The 20,490-nt window shown below is 32.6% G+C and overlaps 1 protein-coding gene across 1 annotated transcript in view; it reads right to left on the bottom strand.

Annotated features, from left to right (window-relative positions):
* The window catches only part of LOC115875000 (nose resistant to fluoxetine protein 6-like), a 98,767-nt gene that overhangs the window by 45,960 nt on the left and 32,317 nt on the right, over positions 1-20,490 (bottom strand). The window contains exons 9-10 of the mRNA XM_030890311.1: positions 14,964-15,063; positions 3,009-3,195 (exon numbers count right to left, since the gene is read on the bottom strand). Of these exons, the coding sequence (XP_030746171.1) occupies positions 3,009-3,195; positions 14,964-15,063 (287 nt within the window). The remainder of the gene's footprint in view (positions 1-3,008; positions 3,196-14,963; positions 15,064-20,490) is intronic.

Below are 20,490 nucleotides of genomic sequence, written 5' to 3'. Positions count from 1 at the left end.
GTATAGATGGCAGTGCGTTTTTTTATCGCGGGTCATAAGATTTTACGTGCCAAATTTTCAGTCCCATCTTAGAGCTTCTTCTATTGCAGTGATAGGGCTGAAATTTATAACAGGTTTAGGGAAACTACCATCTCATATTTTTCTTTACCCTGTAATCTTTGTCTATTTACTTTAAAACATTTAGAAGCAACGTAATGTCTTAGTCTATGTCAAAAAATAATAATTTTGACTTGTCTATGGGACCTAAGGTTATTGCTCTTCTGTGATGAAAACTGATGGCAATTTCTATATATTCCTGGAACAACAATTAATTAATTATTATTATTTTGTTTCAGTTAGTGATAAATTAGTATGACATTAAGTTCTCTGTACGTGTATACTCTAAAGTGAAGGAACAAAGATTACAGGGTGTAAAAATGTATATACTTTCAATCATAAAGTTGAAGTATAGGAACCATCAATATATCGGCTTCCATAAAAACACATAAATTCGCGAGTCGACTTATTGAATTTACCTGTATATTATTTATTTCTGTTAAAGATGAAAATGTGAATGAGCAACAAATCCAAACACACACTAACCAATTATACAGAGTATAACAAAAGTCTGGAACGCATTGAATATCTGACGAATTACCCATCCAATTTTTTAAAAAATTGATTCAAGTTCGAAATGCCGACGGATTGTGTGAGTTATATCCGCGACGGCGACCAAGTCTAGAGTCTTTCAGCGGCGCGCAGAGGGCCAGCGGACCCTATTTTATGGAAAAATTATTTTGCTTATAGATATTATTTAGTATTATTTATTATGAATTAGTGTTAAAATCACAAAATCAATATATAATATGAAAAAATTAACAATTATTAGCCCATAGGAAATGGTTTATACAGGGTGTTACAATATCAACGCACTTATGTAAAATCATATTTTCGCAGATTCAGGTTAAAGGCACACCTTAACTAGTTTCCAAAAACGTATGAGCCTAGAAGAATCAAAAATGAGAAAATTTTTATTATACAGGGTGTCCCAAAAGTAAGAAAGTAATCAATTTTTTATAAAACTAGTTTTTTCTTAAAAATCGATTCTTTAAGACTTTTGAGGCAATTGCATAAAAATATGATAACAGCTGTACCTTAATTTAATTTATAATTGTTTTGAAAATACAATATTTTATCAACTTACTTTGTAACTTATTGAAAAATATATATTTTTTTATTTATTTATTAATATCTCTAAAACTATCCAAATATATTTACATCTTATCTTAGGATTATGTAAAGTAATCAGAAAGGAAGCCAAAAATGCAATAATACAGAGTGTTCCTTAATAAAATCATCCCGGTCCACTCACACTTTTTTGAGCCACCCTATAGAAGTTAAAATATTAGTTAATAGTTATTAATGCAATTTGCTATGTTTCCTTGTATAAAAACGCCACCGTGCATACTTTTTGAGGAAAAAAAATGTAATTCCGACTCTGACGTCAAAAAATGTTTCTTGTCACATGAGCTATGTAGGCGTAAGTTATGCGCCAATAATCTAGTTACACTTTCATAAAAAGCCATCACGTTAAAAATTAAATATCAAAATTATTTAAGGTTGCGAACGGTTCACTTGTTCACTATACGTATCTGGAATATATGTGCGAATGGCGATCAGCGATACGATGGTGCGTCCAGACCTGGGGAGACGAGCGCGAGACATTCCAAATTCGCTGTGTGGACGAGTCTCGCGAAAGCCTCGCGAGTCAACCCACGGAGCCTCGTTGCTATCCGTCCCCTGTCGGTTTTTCAACGGCCGATCCAAGAAAGCTCGAAGGTCTGGACATGTTTTTGGTAGGCTCGCCCGACTGCGAGATATTAGCTCTGATTTATAAATTTCGACTATTTAAAATTAAGTAATCTCAAATTTTTAAATCGTACACCGTATGTATTATCATTTTTTCTGATAGAATTTACAAATTTTGCGTCACTGATAATTTTTACCCTACCGAAATCCAACATTTCTTTAAACAAATTTAATTATTACAACATCTATTAATTTTAGATATATAATATCAAAAAATGCAAAAAGAGTTACCGAATTGTACGTATGTATAACCCAATAATAAAATAAAAAATAGGGTATTCCCATTAGAAAATATGTTATATCCGCAACACTTTTTTGAAGTACCCGGTATACTCTATAGTAATGTTAAAATGTGCTTCTTAACCTTACCAATAACTTTTCTATTTAATATTTTGTTCTAAAAACGTTAAAAAACTTATTATGTAAAAAACGTCGTGTAAGGGATAAAGGGGAAAACAGCCAAAAGGGGGAAAACCGACGATGAATACCATGTTAAAGACCGAATACCATATTAAAGATACAAAAATTTATTACTGTATGCGTTATTATTTGGCCATCGTTTGTTATATTCAATTGCAATTTAATAAGTGTTTGGCTTCCTTTCACTATGATCCCACTCGGCTTGTCTCGTGGGAGGTTTGCGTAAAAAATGGATAGAAAATGTCTCGCTCTCGTCTCGCTCTCATATTGCTCTCGTCTCGCTCTTGTCTTGCTCTCGTCTCGCACTCGGCTCGTCAGGTCTGGACGCACCATAGACGCCATAGATTGCCGGAGTGCTGACGTCACGAATGTCAAATTGATTTCCGAACAAGGTTTAGTTCTTTTATATTTCTATTGAGCTCTTCCAAATGACGTCACAAGTTAATATAAAATGTAAAAAAAAACAGGTGATTGCCGAAAACCGCCGACTTGTGTCTGGTATTTTCAATACGCCTATGATGGTTGCGCATGTTGCAAAATCTGTGAATTTTTTTTAATTAGACATGATCTAAAAAGAAAATTTTTAAACAATCTAACCATCTTGGTAAGAAAAAAATTCGGGTACAATCCTATCGTTAGTATCAATATACTCTCGTTGAGTATTCTGAAGAAACAAAATATAAAGTGCATAAGTTGTAATAAAGTTATACATATAAATATAAACTTATATTATTATTTACCTCCATGTCCATTGTGGCAAGAATATATAATCCATGATAAACCGATACCCCAAAAACCTCTTAGAAATATAAAACTAGCCATAAATGAGGGATCATTATTGTGAATTAATAACTGCATTTCTTTATAACTCAACAATGTACCAAACATCATAAGAAGGATCCCAGCCCATATACCAACATTGAGTCTCTGAAATGTTTTAAATATTTTAATACTTCCGTCTGTAGTAGTGATAACTTATGGATATTTAATTAAACAAATAACATTTCAAGGGCTTTTTTTCTTATTATTAATTCGCTTCTGATTTATATTTAAAATAAACATTTGTTTATTGAGATGCATGCTAGTACTGCATATTTAAATAAAGTAATACTACATTACCGACCACATACCGACCACGATGGCTGTTATAGACGACAACGAAAATCTTATAATCTGAAGTCATATTTAATATAAAATCTGCACAAACAAAAAAAGCAACGGGACCTGATGACATTCCAGTGGAACTCCTTCAAATTATCAAGAGAAAAACATCGATATCATTGGTTAAACTTTTTAATGATACTCTCGTTGCCAAAATAGATTTTACGCCAAAATTATAATGAAAGAAGCGATAGCCTCTAAAAGAAAAATAAAATAGGCTTTTTTAATTCAATCTAATAAAAATAAATATATTGTTCATGCATCTGCAGATGTTAGTAATGTATGGCAATCGCTTCTTTGATTTTAAAGAACATAACATAAATAAACATAACATACGTAAAATTTAAAAATAATCATACAGAAAGTTTAGGGCTTTTTGGTTTTACCTTATTAAGTATTTTTTATCAGGTAGTAATTGTTAATTTTGAAGTTTAACTTGATATAATGTCATTTTAACAGAACGTCAACGGTTTCTTTTAGATGTATCTGTTTTAAAAAAGTAAAGTGTTCTCGAATAGTTGAATTTAAATATTTTAAATAGTTTTTTTCTTTATTTTTTGTATTTTTTTGCTTCCGACGATGGAAAGAGATAAACTTTCCGAAACGTTGAGCATTTTTTTCTTTGTTAGGCAAATTTGTGTAACTGTAAATATAACTTCTGACAAGTAGTGTCCGTTTCGGTTTAACGCAGAAGTGTTTACAAAAAGTAACTATTTTATTTTGAAGATTTTCTTGCAGTGCAGTGGCGAAATACCCATATAGGATTTTTTTGGAGAGATGAATCCGCCACATACGTATATATTTTTTAATGATATTTACAACACGGGAGAAATACCAGAAGATTGACTATATTGATTGGAATTATTATTAATATTGACATATTGATAAGTCTAATGAGCCACACACTAAAAGCGTAGTGTTTACCTATATTCCGACAAAGTCCGACAAAGTCTTTAAAGAGGCTTTATATGAAAAAGAATTTGGGGTCAAAATAAACACCATTCGGTATGCTGACGATACGGCACATTTTTTAATGATATTTACACGGGAGAAATACCAAAAGATTGACTATGTTGATCGGAATTATTATAAATATTGACATATTGATAAGTCAACAGGTCTATTGATAAGTCTAATGAGCAACACACTAAGTGTTTACCTATATTCCGACGAAGTCTTTAAAGAAGCTTTATATGAAAAAGAATTTGGGGTCAAAATCAACGGTGAACTGATTATAGCGATTGTGTCCATTCGCTATGCTGACAATACGGCTATTTTGTGCGATAATCTCTTAAATCTCATAGATTCTGTTATTGCAATGGGACAGGAAATGAGACTGAATATAAATGTTTCTAAAACAGAGTTCATGGTCTTCAGTCCCTAGCCATAACTTAACGCGTCGCTACAGATTTTGGTGTTACACAGCAAAATAAAAACACTAAATCACCACAATACACCAAAACACTTTTACTTTTACACTGGACGCGCGTTTCGCTAACCATGTTAGCATCATCAGCAGATGGTTATAAACTCAGCTTTATACACTGGACGCGCGTTTCGCTAACCATGTTAGCATCATCAGCAAATGATTATAAACTCAGCTTTATAATCATCTGCTGATGATGCTAACATGGTTAGCGAAACGCGCGTCCAGTGTAAAAGTAAAAGTGTTTTGGTGTATTGTGGTGATTTAGTGTTTTTATTTTACAGATAAATGGACAAAACGTTGAGAAAGTATCCAATGTTAAATACCTTGGATGTTATATCACCGAGCAACTTGACCGGGATAGGGAAATTAGATGTAGGATAGAATCGGCCCGTACAATATTCCAGAATATGAGATCCAGAATGATTAAATGTTGCTTCTGGTCTGTGCTGTTATACAAGGCTGAAATCTGGACACACAAAGCTGCCACAATCAACCGTCCGGAAGCATTTGAAATGAGGTTATATAGACGAATGATAAGTTACAGTTTACAATTGAAAGAATGATAAGTTACAGTAATAACAGTTAAATGCCGAAAGCTGTCATCCCTCAGCCATGTTGTTAGAGGAAATCGTTACCGGATTCTACAACATATAATGAAGGGCAAAATAGAGGACCGCAGGGGCGTAAGAAGAAAACAAATCTACTGGTCAAGGAACATCCGGGAATGGACAGGTATACATAGCGCCGAACAATTGTTTAGAGTGGCTGAAAACCGGGATCAGCTCGCCATCGTGATTGCCAATGTGAGGGGGACCTGACGAGGCACAGTATGAAGAGAAGAATACTACATTTCTTCTTATTTAAATAGCTTTAATTATATTATATTTTTCCATAAATTTTTCATTTTTGCAATCTACCATTTCAACATAATTTTTCTTTCTGACATATACTTTTCATCATAGCCACTTAAATTTCACAATATTAATTCAACTAGGTATCACACTGATTTAATATAGTAATTTATTTTTACAAACTACAACTGTATTTTCTTATGTATGTTGCCTGGCGCCCAACATTTTTAGTTTTATAGTGAATTCATACTTTGAGTATTAGTCCAAACCCTTAACATTAACCCTAAAAAATTAACCTTAAGAACTTAAGGAAATGCTGTTCATATTTCTCCTATTTGTGTTAGGGTGGCTGTAACGACGTCCCGTCATCCTGCTGTTAAAACATGACAGTTGGTTTTCATATATAAAAACTCATTGTTTTCTTTTAAGCGCAGGATTATGGGACGTCGTTGTTGCTTGCAGGGGGGTGACAGTGAAATAGGAAAATTGGCAACAGTCATTAGTGTCATTCCTGTCATTCTCCTCACGACAAGTATGGCCCACGTATGTATGGTAGACAAGGACAGCAATGTTTCTGTCTAACTATTGTCTAACTTCACAGTTTAGAATTGACAGATTTCAGGGACAACTTCAGATTTGTTCTAGAACAAATTTCGACGCCATTTTAATTCTCTCCGTTTAGTTTTATTTTGTAAATTCAATTTTTTTTGGGGGTGGCAACGTGGCATTGTTTGGGAAATATCGTAAATTATTCTTGATCTGCAATTTTCCCGTATATCGCGAGTTGTAGTGAAAAATAATTTGAACTTTTTATTTGTATAGTGAAATTACATGTTTACAATTCGATGCTGAGGTAAAAAATCTAGAATTAAATATAAATAGTAGCAAAAACGTATAAAGAAATTTCAGGAATCTAAATCAAACTGATAAGAGAATTGAGGTATTTAGCGGTTTCTCGTTAAAATTGTTTGTGTTGTTGCCAGCTTGTGCTGAGAACAGGATATTTGGGGATTGATAAGAGCAAGGGACTTCCGATCCGTTGAGGAGAGTCTGTTCTTTTCGCAATCCCTATAATTAAAAGGAAAATAATATGGGGCAAAAACAAAAACAATCCGATATGAAAGAAATAAAAGAAATGTTCGATTTTATTAGAGAAAATATGCAAGTAATGGATGGTAAACTATCCGATGTTATAAAGGAGCTGAGAGATACTAAGCTAGAAAATGCGGCGATGAAGACAGAAATTAAAGCGCAAGGAATGAAGATTGCCAATTTGAAAAGGGAGATTAGAAAGAAAAATCTGATTTTTAAAGGTATTATGGAAGATGAAAAAGAGGACTTCGAACTAACCAAACACAAGACAATTAAAATTTGTGAATCCTTGGGAGTGCCTATTAAACCAGAATTTGATGTAGACCAGGTAAGAAGAATAGGCAAACAAATCCCAGGTAAACCGAGACCAATATTACTACAACTTACAACTACAAATAAGAAATTCGAAATACTAGGAAAAACTAAAGGATTAAGAGGATCTAACATATGGATTGATGAGGATTACCCAAAGGAAATACAAGAAGAAAGAAAAATTCTGGTGTCCGAAATGAAAGAAGCATGGAAAAATGGCGAAAAAGCACAACTTAGATACAACAAACTAATTATAAACGATGAGGTATATGATGCAAGCAACATAATAAATAGGGAGTCAACTAGCCAATATAATAACGCCGACAAGAAGAGAAAACCCGATATGAGATCACCGGAAAATGATAAATTTGGCGAACAACTGAAAAAGATTACGCGAACTTCAAAAAACTAGAACTAACCAATGGATTACACGGAGCAGGATTATCGGACATGGAACTTGGCATTAAACGGACATTGAAAGGAAACTTAAATGGAAAAGGGCTAACATTTGGTACATGGAACATTCGGTCGATAAATGACAAAGAGGGCGACTAATTAAAGAATTTGAAAACATTGACCTAGACATACTAGCTATAACTGAAACTAAAAAGAAAGGAAAACAAACAGTTGAATTACAAAATGGACATATAATGATTTTGAGTGGGGTCCAGAATGAGAAAAGGGCACAGGCCGGAGTTGCTTGTATTATAAAAAGTACCTTAGCTAAATTTGTAACTAAATAGGATACTATATCAGAAAGAATCATTATGGTAGAATTAAGGCTTGAAGACAAGAACACGATACACATATTAATACTCTATGGCCCAAATGAAGATGAAAAAGCTGAAGTAAAAGACAAGTTTTGGGATGAAGTTACGGAAGTTGTAGACAGTTTAAACGGAGATATTATTGTTCTGGGGGATCTAAATGGAAGGGTTGGTATTCAGGATTATGAAAGCGGCGATGTCATAGGAAAAAATGGAGAGGCTATAAGAAATAACAACGGGACTAGAATTATAGAGTTCTGTATACAGAATGATTTATTAATCATGAACACCTTTTTCAGACACAAAGAAATCCATCAGTACACGAGAGAAGTTAAAAATCGAAATGAAAAATCCATAATTGACTACGTATTAGTATGTAAACGATTAAGGCGATATATAAAAGACGTACGAGTTAAAAGAGGCCCCGAAATAAACAGCGATCACTACCTGGTCTTAGCAAAAACCAAACTAGGCTTTCAAAAACCAGATCAAATAGAGAGACGACGGAGCAGCGTAACAAGAGAAGTAGTCAGGTCGTATAGATTGAACAACAGGAATACTGCCATGAGTTACAGGAAAAGAATACAAGAGCTAATTGAAACTCAACCAGTCAATGAGGAACAAAATCTAGAAATAATGTGGGAAAATTTTAAATTTATACTATTAAAAGCAGGGAAAGAAATCTGTGGAACAACGAAAATTAACAAAAGCAAAAGACAAACCGCTTGGTGGAATGACGACATCAAACATGAAATTAAAATGAAAAAAGCGGCATGGAAAAACTATTTATGTGGCAGAAACATGGATAAATATGAAGTATATAAGAAACATAGAGAAAGAGTGAAGCAACTTGTAATATTATCAAAGAAAAAGTCATTGGAAGAATTCGGTCTAAAAATTGAACACGATTTCCACGCAAATAAAAAGCTATTTTACAAAGTCCTTAAAAATCTTCGATGCAATAACACAGATGAAACAAATAAACGATAAGTATGGAATATTACTAATGAATGATGAAGACATTATTAAGAGATGGAAACAATATTTTGAGGATCTTTTTGAAGGGCAGAGTGATCAGGAAAATTTAGTCATGGAAAGTAGGACCACATCTCAAGAGGAAGATATGATAGAATTAGAGGACGTCCATTGCACCATACAGAAACTTAAGTTAGTCCTAAGCTCAATTTTATTCAATTTAGTTATGGATGATGTAATGAAAGAAACCAGACGAGAGACATCTAAACTTCTTGTAGGGTACCAAAATATGCAGCCTGTGTGGATCAATGAATGCGCTTTCGCTGACGACATCGTTATATTTGCTAGGAACGAAACAGAACTTAAAAGAAATCTCAATACGTGGAACAACAAATTATCTTCCAAAAACCTTAAAATAAATGAGAACAAAACAAAAATAATGATTAGCGGAAAGAGTGAAGAAATGGTTAACATAGAAATAAATGATCAAATAATAGAGCAGGTAAATTCTTTCAAATATCTGGGAGTCCAAATGGAAAGCCAGGGACATCAAAACCAAGAGATAACTGCAAGAATCCAAAGCGCTGCAAATCTATACCATAGCATAAAGAACACATTTCTAGGTAAAAAAAGAGGTATCATTGAAGACCAAAATCAGCGTGTTTAATTCAGTATTCGTACCAATATTAACATTCGGTAGTGAGAGTTGGGTTCTCACCAAGAGACAAGAAAGCTTAATACAAGCAGTAGAAATGAAATACCTAGGAAAAGTGCTAGGGATTACGAGGATGAATAAACTACGCAATTCCCATATTAGAGAGCAGCTGAAAGTCCAGCCAGTACTAACAACTATCGAAAACTGCCAGTTGAGGTGGTACGGACATTTGAAAAGACTCAACAAAGAGAGACAAGTAAGAAGAGTATGGGAGGCAAAAAGGCAAGAAAAAAGGAAAAAGGGTAGACCTACAACTACTTGGGATCAAAATGTTGCAAAATTACTTAAAACTAGAGGGATCGGCTGCGCCGAAGCAGCAAGCATGCCCTGGACAAGAAGAACGTTGAGCATTTTTTTCTTTGTTAGGCAAATTTGTGTAACTGTAAATATAACTTCTGACAAGTAGTGTCCGTTTCGGTTTAACGCAGAAGTGTTTACAAAAAATAACTATTTTATTTTGAAGATTTTCTTGCAGTACAGTGGCGAAATACCCATATATGATTTTTTTGGAGAGATGAATCCGCCACATAGGTATAGATTTTTTAATGATATTTACAACACTGGAGAAATACCAGAAGATTGACTATATTGATTGGAATTATTATTAATATTGACATATTGATAAGTCTAATGAGCCACACACTAAAAGCGTAGTGTTTACCTATATTCCGACAAAGTCATTAAAGAGGCTTTATATGAAAAAGAATTTGGGGTCAAAATAAACACCATTCGGTATGCTGACGATACGGCACATTTTTTAATAATATTTACACGGGAGAAATACCAAGAGATTGACTATATTGATCGGAATTATTATAAATATTGACATATTGATAAGTCAACAGGTCTATTGATAAGTCTAATGAGCAACACACTAAAAGTGTTTACCTATATTCCGACGAAGTCTTTAAAGAAGCTTTATATGAAAAAGAATTTGGGGTCAAAATCAACGGTGAACTGATTATAGCGATTGTGTCCATTCGCTATGCTGACAATACGGCTATTTTGTGCGATAATCTCTTGGATCTCCAAAATCTCATAGATTCTGTTAATGCAATGGGACAGGAAATGAGACTGAATATAAATGTTTCTAAAACAGAGTTCATGGTCTTCAGTCCCTAGCCATAACTTAACGCGTCGCTACAGATAAATGATTACAGTTGAGGGTTAGAACCTTTGGTGTTACACAGCAAAATAAAAACACTAAATCACCACAACACTAATACTGGACGCGCGTTTCGCTAACCATGTTAGCATCATCAGCAGATGATTATAAAGCTGAGTTTATAATCATCTGCTGATGATGCTAACATGGTTAGCGAAACGCGCGTCCAGTGTAAAAGTAAAAGTGTTTTGGTGTATTGTGGTGATTTAGTGTTTTATTTTACAAATAAATGGACAAAACGTTGTGAAAGTATCCAATGTTAAATACCTTGGATTACATCACCGAGCAACTTGACCGGGATAGGGAAATTAGATGTAGGATAGAATCGGCCCGTACAATATTCCAGAAGATGAGATCCAGGATGATTAAATGTTGCTTCTGGTCTGTGCTGTTATACGAGGCTGAAATCTGGACACACAAAGCTGCCACAATCAACCGTCCGGAAGCATTTGAAATGTGATTATATAGACGAATGATAAGTTACAGTTTACAATTGAAAGAATGATAAGTTACAGTAATAACAGTTAAATGCCGAAAGCTGTCATCCCTCAGCCATGTTGTTAGAGGAAATCGTTACCGGATTCTACAACTTATAATGAAGGGCAAAATAGAGGACCGCAGGGGTGTAAGAAGAAAACAAATCTCCTGGTCAAGGAACATCCGGGAATGGACAGGTATACATAGCGCCGAACAATTGTTTAGAGTGGCTGAAAACCGGGATCAGCTCGCCATCGTGATTGCCAATGTGAGGGGGACCTGACGAGGCACAGTAAGAAGAGAAGAATACTACATTTCTTCTTATTTAAATAGCTTTAATTATATTATATTTTTCTATAAATTTTTCATTTTTGCAATCTACCATTTCAACATAATTTTTCTTTCTGTCTACTTTTTTTCTACTTTTCATCATAGCCACTTAAATTTCACAATATTAATTCAACTAGGTATCATACTGATTTAATATAGTAATTTATTTTTACAAACTACAACTGTATTTTCTTATGTATGTTGCCTGGCGCCCAACATTTTTAGTTTTATGGTGAATTCATACTTTGAGTATTAGTCCAAACCTTACCCTTAACATTAACCCTACAAAATTAACCTTAAGAACTTAAGCAAATGCTGTTCATATTTCTCCTATTTGTCTTAGGGTGGCTGCAACGGCGTCCCGTCATCCTGCTGTTAAAACATGACAGTTGGTTTTCATATATAAAAACTCATTGTTTTCTTTTAAGCGCAGGATTATGGGACGTCGTTGTTGCTTGCAGGGGGTGACAGTGAAATAGGAAAATTGGCAACAGTCATTAGTATCATTCCTGTCATTCTCCTCACGACAAGTATGGCCGCCTAGACAAGGACAGCAATGTTTCTGTCTAACTATTGTCTAACTTCACAGTTTAGAATTGACAGATTTCAGGGACAACTTCAGATTTGTTCTAGAACAAATTTCGACGCCATTTTAATTCTCTCCGTTTAGTTTTATTTAGTAAATTCAATTTGATATTTCGGCAGAAATTTATAAATATAAAGGTAATAAAGCATATAATATATATATATTATATGAAAAATCCTGGAGAAAAAGACATTTCTGTAGTACTAGGTATGTCCCATGTATATTAAAAATAGGTAGTAAATAAACACTATTTCTGTATTCTTTAGATGCAAGAAAATTTTGTTATGTTTATGATCGGCGATGTTTTTAAAAATGGAAACAATTTACAGCAATGTAGGATCATTTTTAACTATAGCCAACATTAGTTATCTCCAGTATATGCGATTTATTGTCAATAATACAATAAATCTGACTGATACAATCTGATTTATATCCAACCAAGTCTTTTTTTGCTTCTTTTTGATTTATAAACCAGGTCTATTTGGGAATAATGGACGCTTTTTTTAAACAGTTTATTTATATTTTACACCTATTGATATTTTTACATTGTTAATTTAAGTATAAAAAAAATTGTTTTTCTGTTTTCGGGGTTTTGTATAAGGCTCCCGTTTTCATGTTCCTGCCCCCGTTTTCTGTCCCTGATGGCTGTGAATACGTGTAGTTATTTACAAATTACTGTAAGTCATGCTTATACCTTACTAATTTATGTTAAAATTGCACATAATTAAGTAACTGCTGTAGAAATCATTCAATTCTTTATTTTTTATATTTATTTAGTCTCATATTTCAAATAAATAATAGGAAAGTCGGAAAGCAGTGATATATATTTATGTTTGAATAAAATTTTGTTTTGTTTTATTTATGATAAGAAAGAATACAAAATACATTTAAACTGAAAGAGGTCCCGCCATTGAATAACCGGAAATGAAAATGAAGCCATCATGTCAACCAGTCAATTGGCAAATTAGTTCTCCAGACGACAACGAAGGCTTTCGGTGGCGTATCGTGTTTCCATGATTTAACACAGAGTTGACACTTCTTTCTAGTTAATTATTTTATGGTTGCTTGCGCACATATAAAACATATGTTAACCTAACTTTACAAATATTTTTAGAATTTCGAATACTAGAGAGACTAATTTTTATTAATATTCTCTAGACCAAAAATGAATGATTTATTAGCAATTATAAGATGTCAAGTTCAACATGTTAAGTATTATTTCGAAAATTATTAACCCCTGGTTTTGAGCATGCGCAAATAAATGTTGAGTTAGCATTAGCCCTAAGTGTGGTAATTAGTTTAGTTATTAATTAATATTATACTGCTAGGATTAAGAAGGAAGCATGAACCCATCATTAGTGTAATCATTGTCTATTTCTAGGGAAATATTGACGAACCTATTACCCAGTTCTCTGAACAACACCACTGCCGTAAGCAATGAGTGATTATAACAAAAGACTTTAAACTGTTGTATTCTATACATTTCTTCTTTTTTTCTGTATAATAGTAGTCCTTGTAGGCCGTGAATAATTAAACATATATTGACTCAAGGTTTATTTTTAAACTGTTATACTTTTTTACTTTTATCTCACTGTAAAAATGTCATAGGGGTTTATTTCTGTCCAAATACATTGATTAATATTTGATATATTGACCAAGTGCATTAATCTGTGTTGTGTTTAATGCTAAATATGCACTACTATTATAGAACAGAGCTGGGTATTAAGAGTCTATTTCACTAGTACGAAAGAGTAGTAAAATAAGCGTTCGGCATTTAACGTTTTATGTAAAACTGGCTAGGTATTTTTACACAAATGAAGAAGGAAATTAATGATAAAGAATTATACTATATCCGTATTGTAGGACATTTTTAGACAACTTCTTTATTTTTAGGATTTTGATGGTCAAATGTCAGCAAAATATTTCTTATGTTTGGACTAAATTTTCTCGAAAATAAAGACATAATTTAGCTGGGTATTAAGAGTCTATTTCACTAGTACGAAAGAGTAGTAAAATAAGCGTTCGACATTTAACGTTTTATGTAAAACTGGCTAGGTATTTTTACACAAATGAAGAAGGAAATTAATGATAAAGAATTATACTATATCCGTATTGTAGGACATTTTTAGACAACTTCTTTATTTTTAGGATTTTGATGGTCAAATGTCAGCAAAATATTTCTTATGTTTGGACTAAATTTTCTCGAAAATAAAGACATAATTTAGCTGGGTATTAAGAGTCTATTTCACTAGTACGAAAGAGTAGTAAAATAAGCGTTCGGCATTTAACGTTTTATGTAAAACTGGCTAGGTATTTTTACACAAATGAAGAAGGAAATTAATGATAAAGAATTATACTATATCCGTATTGTAGGACATTTTTAGACAACTTCTTTATTTTTAGGATTTTGATGGTCAAATGTCAGCAAAATATTTCTTATGTTTGGACTAAATTTTCTCGAAAATAAAGACATAATTTAAAATTCCGTTATAATACGGAAATAGATTGAAGTTTTGTGATTACAGTGATGTATAATTTATATTATTTTGTAATAAACTGCTCGCTATTTTATGGCAAATGCTGAAGCTCTGCAAACCTTAAAAAAACCTTCAAAAATCAAAGCACGTGTGTTTGGAATTTTGGGCGTGGCTTAACACGACAGGGTCGGGCTAAGTTTTAGGCAGATTTCTGAAATATAACATATATTTCCTTCGGCCACACACCCGCTTTACCCGACCCCGGAGAGCGAACCGAAGGTAAAGCTTAATAGACTCTTAAAGAAAAATGCAGGTGAAATGAGACAAATATTATTCTATTAAATTTGTTATTACTCACACGACTGAACTTATATTTCCAATGACTCTTTTCTCTCATAAAGGCACCTACCATAAAGCCGGTAAAATATACATTCAATCTGGAGTGCGAATCATAGAGGCTGGAATACAAAGAATATTTTTTAAAGAATAATAATTAGTGTAATCCTAAAATAATCTACAGGGTTATTCACTTCATTCGACACGGAGCGGAGTACTGTAGCCACACGATTAGATTTTTAGAAATTGTGAATGATGGGATCATTGGAGGACTATTAAAGCTACAATTTAAAATTATTTTCAAAAAGTACCAAGTAAATATATCTACCTCCATTATTTCCGCCCAAATATTAATTAGTTACATACTTAATTGTGTTAGTTAATAAATTGTTCTAAATAAATGTGGATTTACACCAGAAAGCAATATGATAACGTATGTATATGTTACGCTCAATAGTCGAATTCGGCCAATGCCCGAAAAAAATACGCAAATCTAGTTTTGAACAAGGGATATTTCCCAAACCCGAAAATCCAACTAACCAATGAATTAACACCCTCCAAATAACCACGCTAACCAACTCGCCAAATAACTAAACCAATCCAACCAAAAAGAGTGAAACCAGTGCAATCAAATCACACTATAACCAAAAAAAATAATCGAATAAAATTAATTTTTCGGGTTTGGGAAATATTCCTTGCTCAAAACTAGATTTGCGTATTTTTCTCGGGCATTGTCCGAATTCGACTATTGAGCGTAATATAATGTACATACATATACTAAGGGCTGGCAAAGGTTAGTCTTGGGTCGAGATTTCCGTATGTAAGAAGAGTACACTGCGTTTATAATGTACAGAACAAAGAGAGGACAGTAAACACGTTGCCAAACGTATGAAATAAACCGAGAAACTGTGCACATCGCTAAGAGACGTGGAAGGGGATATAGCAGATTTGTCGCAGTTGACCGGTCGACCCAATCAATACCTCTGTCAGTACTTAAAGTTCTAGGGAAAGGTGTACGTCATGCGTTCAGCTTCACGATTTAATTACGTCTCGTGATACTTAATTTGTTTATTTATTAACGAGTTGTAATTTTCCCTATAGCTTGAATTTTTTTGTGCAAGCTAGAAACACTTACATTTTTGGTAAAAATAAGTGGAATTGAGTGGGTGTTCTATAGTGGTCGCCCTATTAGAACTCTTAGAATTCAAAAATCGATATCTCGAAATCTATTAGAAATAATAGATTGTAGTTTTTTCAAAAACTTTGTTAATATTTCTGCTGTATTTTCTTTGTAGACAGTATGTGAAAATCTTTATCAATAAAAAAATTACACGATTGCTGAAAATTGCTATGCTCTAAAAGTAAATGGATGTATTGTTTACAATTTTTGAATGGAAAAAACAACCTTATCGAATTTTTCTTATGTAAACATATTGTAAAATATCCGATCTTGAAAATAAAAAAAAAAGTTTCAATATCTGAAGTGGTTCTTGAGTAATGGTCTGTTATGTGTTAAAAAGTTGAGTTTTTAAATTATCGCGATTACTTACGTTTTCTCGTTATAAAAAAAATGACACCCTAACGATATCCTTATTTCCATTTCAGATGCTCAGAAATATGTCTACCGATTTTATCTAGTTATCTATTGAACAAAAAGTCTTTTAAAAATAAGCGGTTTGCGATCGTGATTTTACTTTACTTGATAGGGAAAGGCGTATCGGCAACGCCGCAGCAGCACACCGTCGCGCGTCGCGTCGGCCTGTCGCATTTCTCTCACTCCGACTTAATAAGGTCCCTATGCGATTTACTTCCACACATGTAAATGCCGACGCAAAAGTAACAGTTGCCAGCACGGTATACGTAATTATAAGTTATGAATGTGAACGTCTCTGTTGTTATAAATAAGCATTCATTAAAAAATGAAATAAAATTTTTAAGGTATAAATTTTTACCACACTGTCTAATATACATACAAAATTCAGTTTTATTTAGCCTATTTGGAGCAATTATTAATCAACGTAAATAATTAATGGAGATCGAATTCTATTAATTGGCCCTTATTAATAGTACCTACCTGATTAATTGGACATATTAATTGATAATTATAAGAAAATGCATTTTCTACGAACATTTGAAGATATAGGTAAAAAATTGTATAATATAATTTGATAGACAATTAAATTGTGCATTTGATTCTCGTAAAATATAGAGAGTGTTCCATTTAAATTAAACAAGCTATTGCCGATTAAAGCTAGTAATTATTTAAAATGAATTTTTAGACACTCTGCGGATAAAGTATCATTTTTATTATTGCAACACAAAATTCATGTTTTAGTTTTAAAACAAAACAAAATTTAGTAAATAGAAAAACTTCAGTACAATATTTAGTTTGAAAAACTTAAATACGCCTAGAGAAATGAAGCATTAAAATTATTACTGTATTTTCACAAAAATGTAAATATTTCAAAACGGTAAGATTAAAGTAAGGCATACCTTAATTAAATTTACCTTTATTTTAATCGTAGAAACTAAAAATGTAATAATATACAGGGTGTTCCATTTAAAAAAATACAACTTTGATATTTTAAATTTATTTAGGACACTCTGTACCTTTTGAATTGGGGGCTATCTATAAATATAAATAAAACTAAATATATGGTTGTGAGTAGATGTCGGCAAGACCTCATTATTGTTGAATGAAGAAGCGTTGGAGAGAGTGGCTAAGTACTCTCTCTGGCCTAACCTAACCTAGGCAGCTGGATTAATCAACATATCGATCCCTCATACGAAATCCGATGTCGCGCAGAACAAGCAAGAAATGCATTTCAGAAGTTTAAGTAGCTGCTCTCAAATAACTTGCTAAACATCAAATTACTGGAGAAGTTTACAAAGTGTTTTGTGTGGTCGAATCTTTTAGTATTGAAAATACTTCTGGCCGCGTTTATATGGGACCCATCTTTGAAAAAACGACATGCTAGAAGCAACATGGGTTCAATAACCTGCCTGTCAACACATACTTATGTCGATAGAGCCTGCATTGATGAGCGAACAGGGCAAGGCCGTTCAAATCTAAACCGGCGGATAAAAAAAGCGATATTATTTTAAAAGAAAATATGTCAACGTATGGGTTGTTACGTACAGTTTGGCTATTTTAATCTAACTATTTCCGTAAGGGGTAAATTATACGAGAAAGAGCAGAATCACATAAATAATAAATTTAGACTAATTACCATATTTTTTTATATGAGTATTATTTTTTAATTAACAACTTAGGACAAAGAAAAAGCTTGCATGGTTTCCACCGCCAACAGGCGTTAAAACAAATGAATCCAAGGCGTTGTCAAATATTTATTGGGATAAGTTGATAAGTTTTTACCGTTTGAATATTGTTGTAAATAATAATGTTATGTTACAAAGTTCACAACACGGCAAAATTTCAATAAAATCGGCCAACGGATCTTTGAGATATTAATAAAAAATGTCTATTAGGAAACATCTTGACACCCTGTATCTTTAAAATTATGCATTTCCGGACACATGTTTAAATTAACATTTTACCTTAAAAACACTCAAAGAATCACCTCCTAAAGTTGGCCAGATACTACTTAATTAACACTCTGTATTTAAAAATGGCTAGCTAGTGATTTTGTAAGTAAAGCTATGTTTATTTTAATAGAAAAAAAAAATTCATAAAAAATAAACAAACCACTATACACTAATTAATTAACTTTAAATGTATCTAAATAGGCACTTTAATAATTGAAAAATGGACATGAGCACTTCATAGAGTATACCAAATATGTAAAAAAAAATTCCAATAAAAAATCCACAAATGGCACAATAAAATCTGCATTATCTGAAATCAAATTATAGGTACCTAAACGGCCAATCAGCCAGACAACAGTGACAAGACGCCGACATCGATAACGCGATGAGCAGTTTTTAATAATTATTCCGAGTTAATACTTCAAGTAGCATTCCTTTAAATAAATTTTAATTTAAGTATTGTTAATATAGTCATATTAATGATTATAGCCTGTATGATTTCTAAAATAAAAAATCAAGCGTGTTTTTATCAGAATAATTATTAAATGATTAAATAGAAATAGTTAATATTTATTAACTTCGTAAGTGTTACATTTTAATACCGTATGATCGAATAAAAACGGCGTGAAATGAAGATCGCTGTCATTTTATATGTGAAATTATATGGGAAATGTCATCGATCGTCATTTCCAAGCCAACTGGACGCCATTTTTTTCGATCATACGGTATAATTATGGATTTTATAATTAAATAATTATTTTAAGGTTAAATTGTGGTAAACTTGTTATGAGTTTCAATCATTTATATTTAAAATCTTAGAGAGGCAATATAGATTTTAGGCAGAAGAACTCAAGGGAAGGACTGTGTAATTAGAAATTAAAACTTTACATTCTTTTTACTTGCCATTTTTCTTGTCTTTCACGTTGCACGTTAACTCTTCGTTGTGTCACACACAATCTGAATTTCGGATATGATGCAGAACTGATAAATTAGACCAAATATATTAATTGCAGGTATACAAAGAAATATTTTTGTTAACTTTGCAAATACTCAAGGCATGCAATAATTAAAAAAAAAATTGACGTGAGGTTACTTCATAATTCTTGAAAGCCTTGGATGATAAAGATTTTAATTATTATGGGTCTGTTTTGTTTAAGAAGCTAATAAATAATTTCAAAAACTCAACTATCAAAATATAATGGTAGAATATGTTAATCGAACATACTGAATGTACTAGGTATACATAGTAGATACAATCGATAATATATTTTGCTGCTTATTTTACTCATAACAAAAAACCGTCAATACCGCTACTCACATTATGGGCACTTTTTTATACTTAAATCTTATAATGATTTTTAAAAATACATATATAGGTACATACTATAAGTAGTGGTTGTCACGGTTTTTTTATTAGGTATGATGAAAAGAAGCTGCAAACTAAATTGCCGTTGGAGCCAACTATATTTTAATTTATTTTTATCTACAGTAACTATGCACGGTAAGGGTTCAAAATATGTCTATACTGTGAGGCAACTCAATTCGAGTATAAATTAACACTTACACTCCAACTATCTTCTTGGTCTACCGGCACCCCGTTCACCATTATTCCATCATTTCTATAAAAATAGTATGATATATAACTTTTAATTTTTATTGAGAAAATTGTTGAAATTTTGTTGTACGGCGAATTTAAATTTATGGGCCCTCCATAAATTTACACCGTAAGACACCGTAAGTTCGAATATTAGTTAAACCTAGGAATACCCAGGTAATAGACGGAAATATGCAAAGAAGGGGCGAGTTAGGTTTTAGTTGGTTTTGAATTAATAAAAATATAGACCTAATCTTAACCTAAAACTTAACCGAAACTGACCCACTTTTTGATATATTTCGGGCTCCTACGTGGGCAACTCTACGTTTAACCAATATTCGGGCTTTTACGGTAACATAATACTCATTCTGATTGGTTTAATCTGGCTCCATAACAAAACTGTGGGTTC

Source organism: Sitophilus oryzae, unplaced genomic scaffold, assembly GCF_002938485.1.
Source record: "Sitophilus oryzae breed Bouriz unplaced genomic scaffold, Soryzae_2.0 scaffold_1312_pilon_pilon, whole genome shotgun sequence".
In the NCBI taxonomy this organism is placed as follows: Eukaryota; Metazoa; Arthropoda; class Insecta; order Coleoptera; family Curculionidae; genus Sitophilus; species Sitophilus oryzae.
Note: the sequence above shows the minus strand (reverse complement) of the source record. Positions and strands in the feature narration are given on the sequence as shown.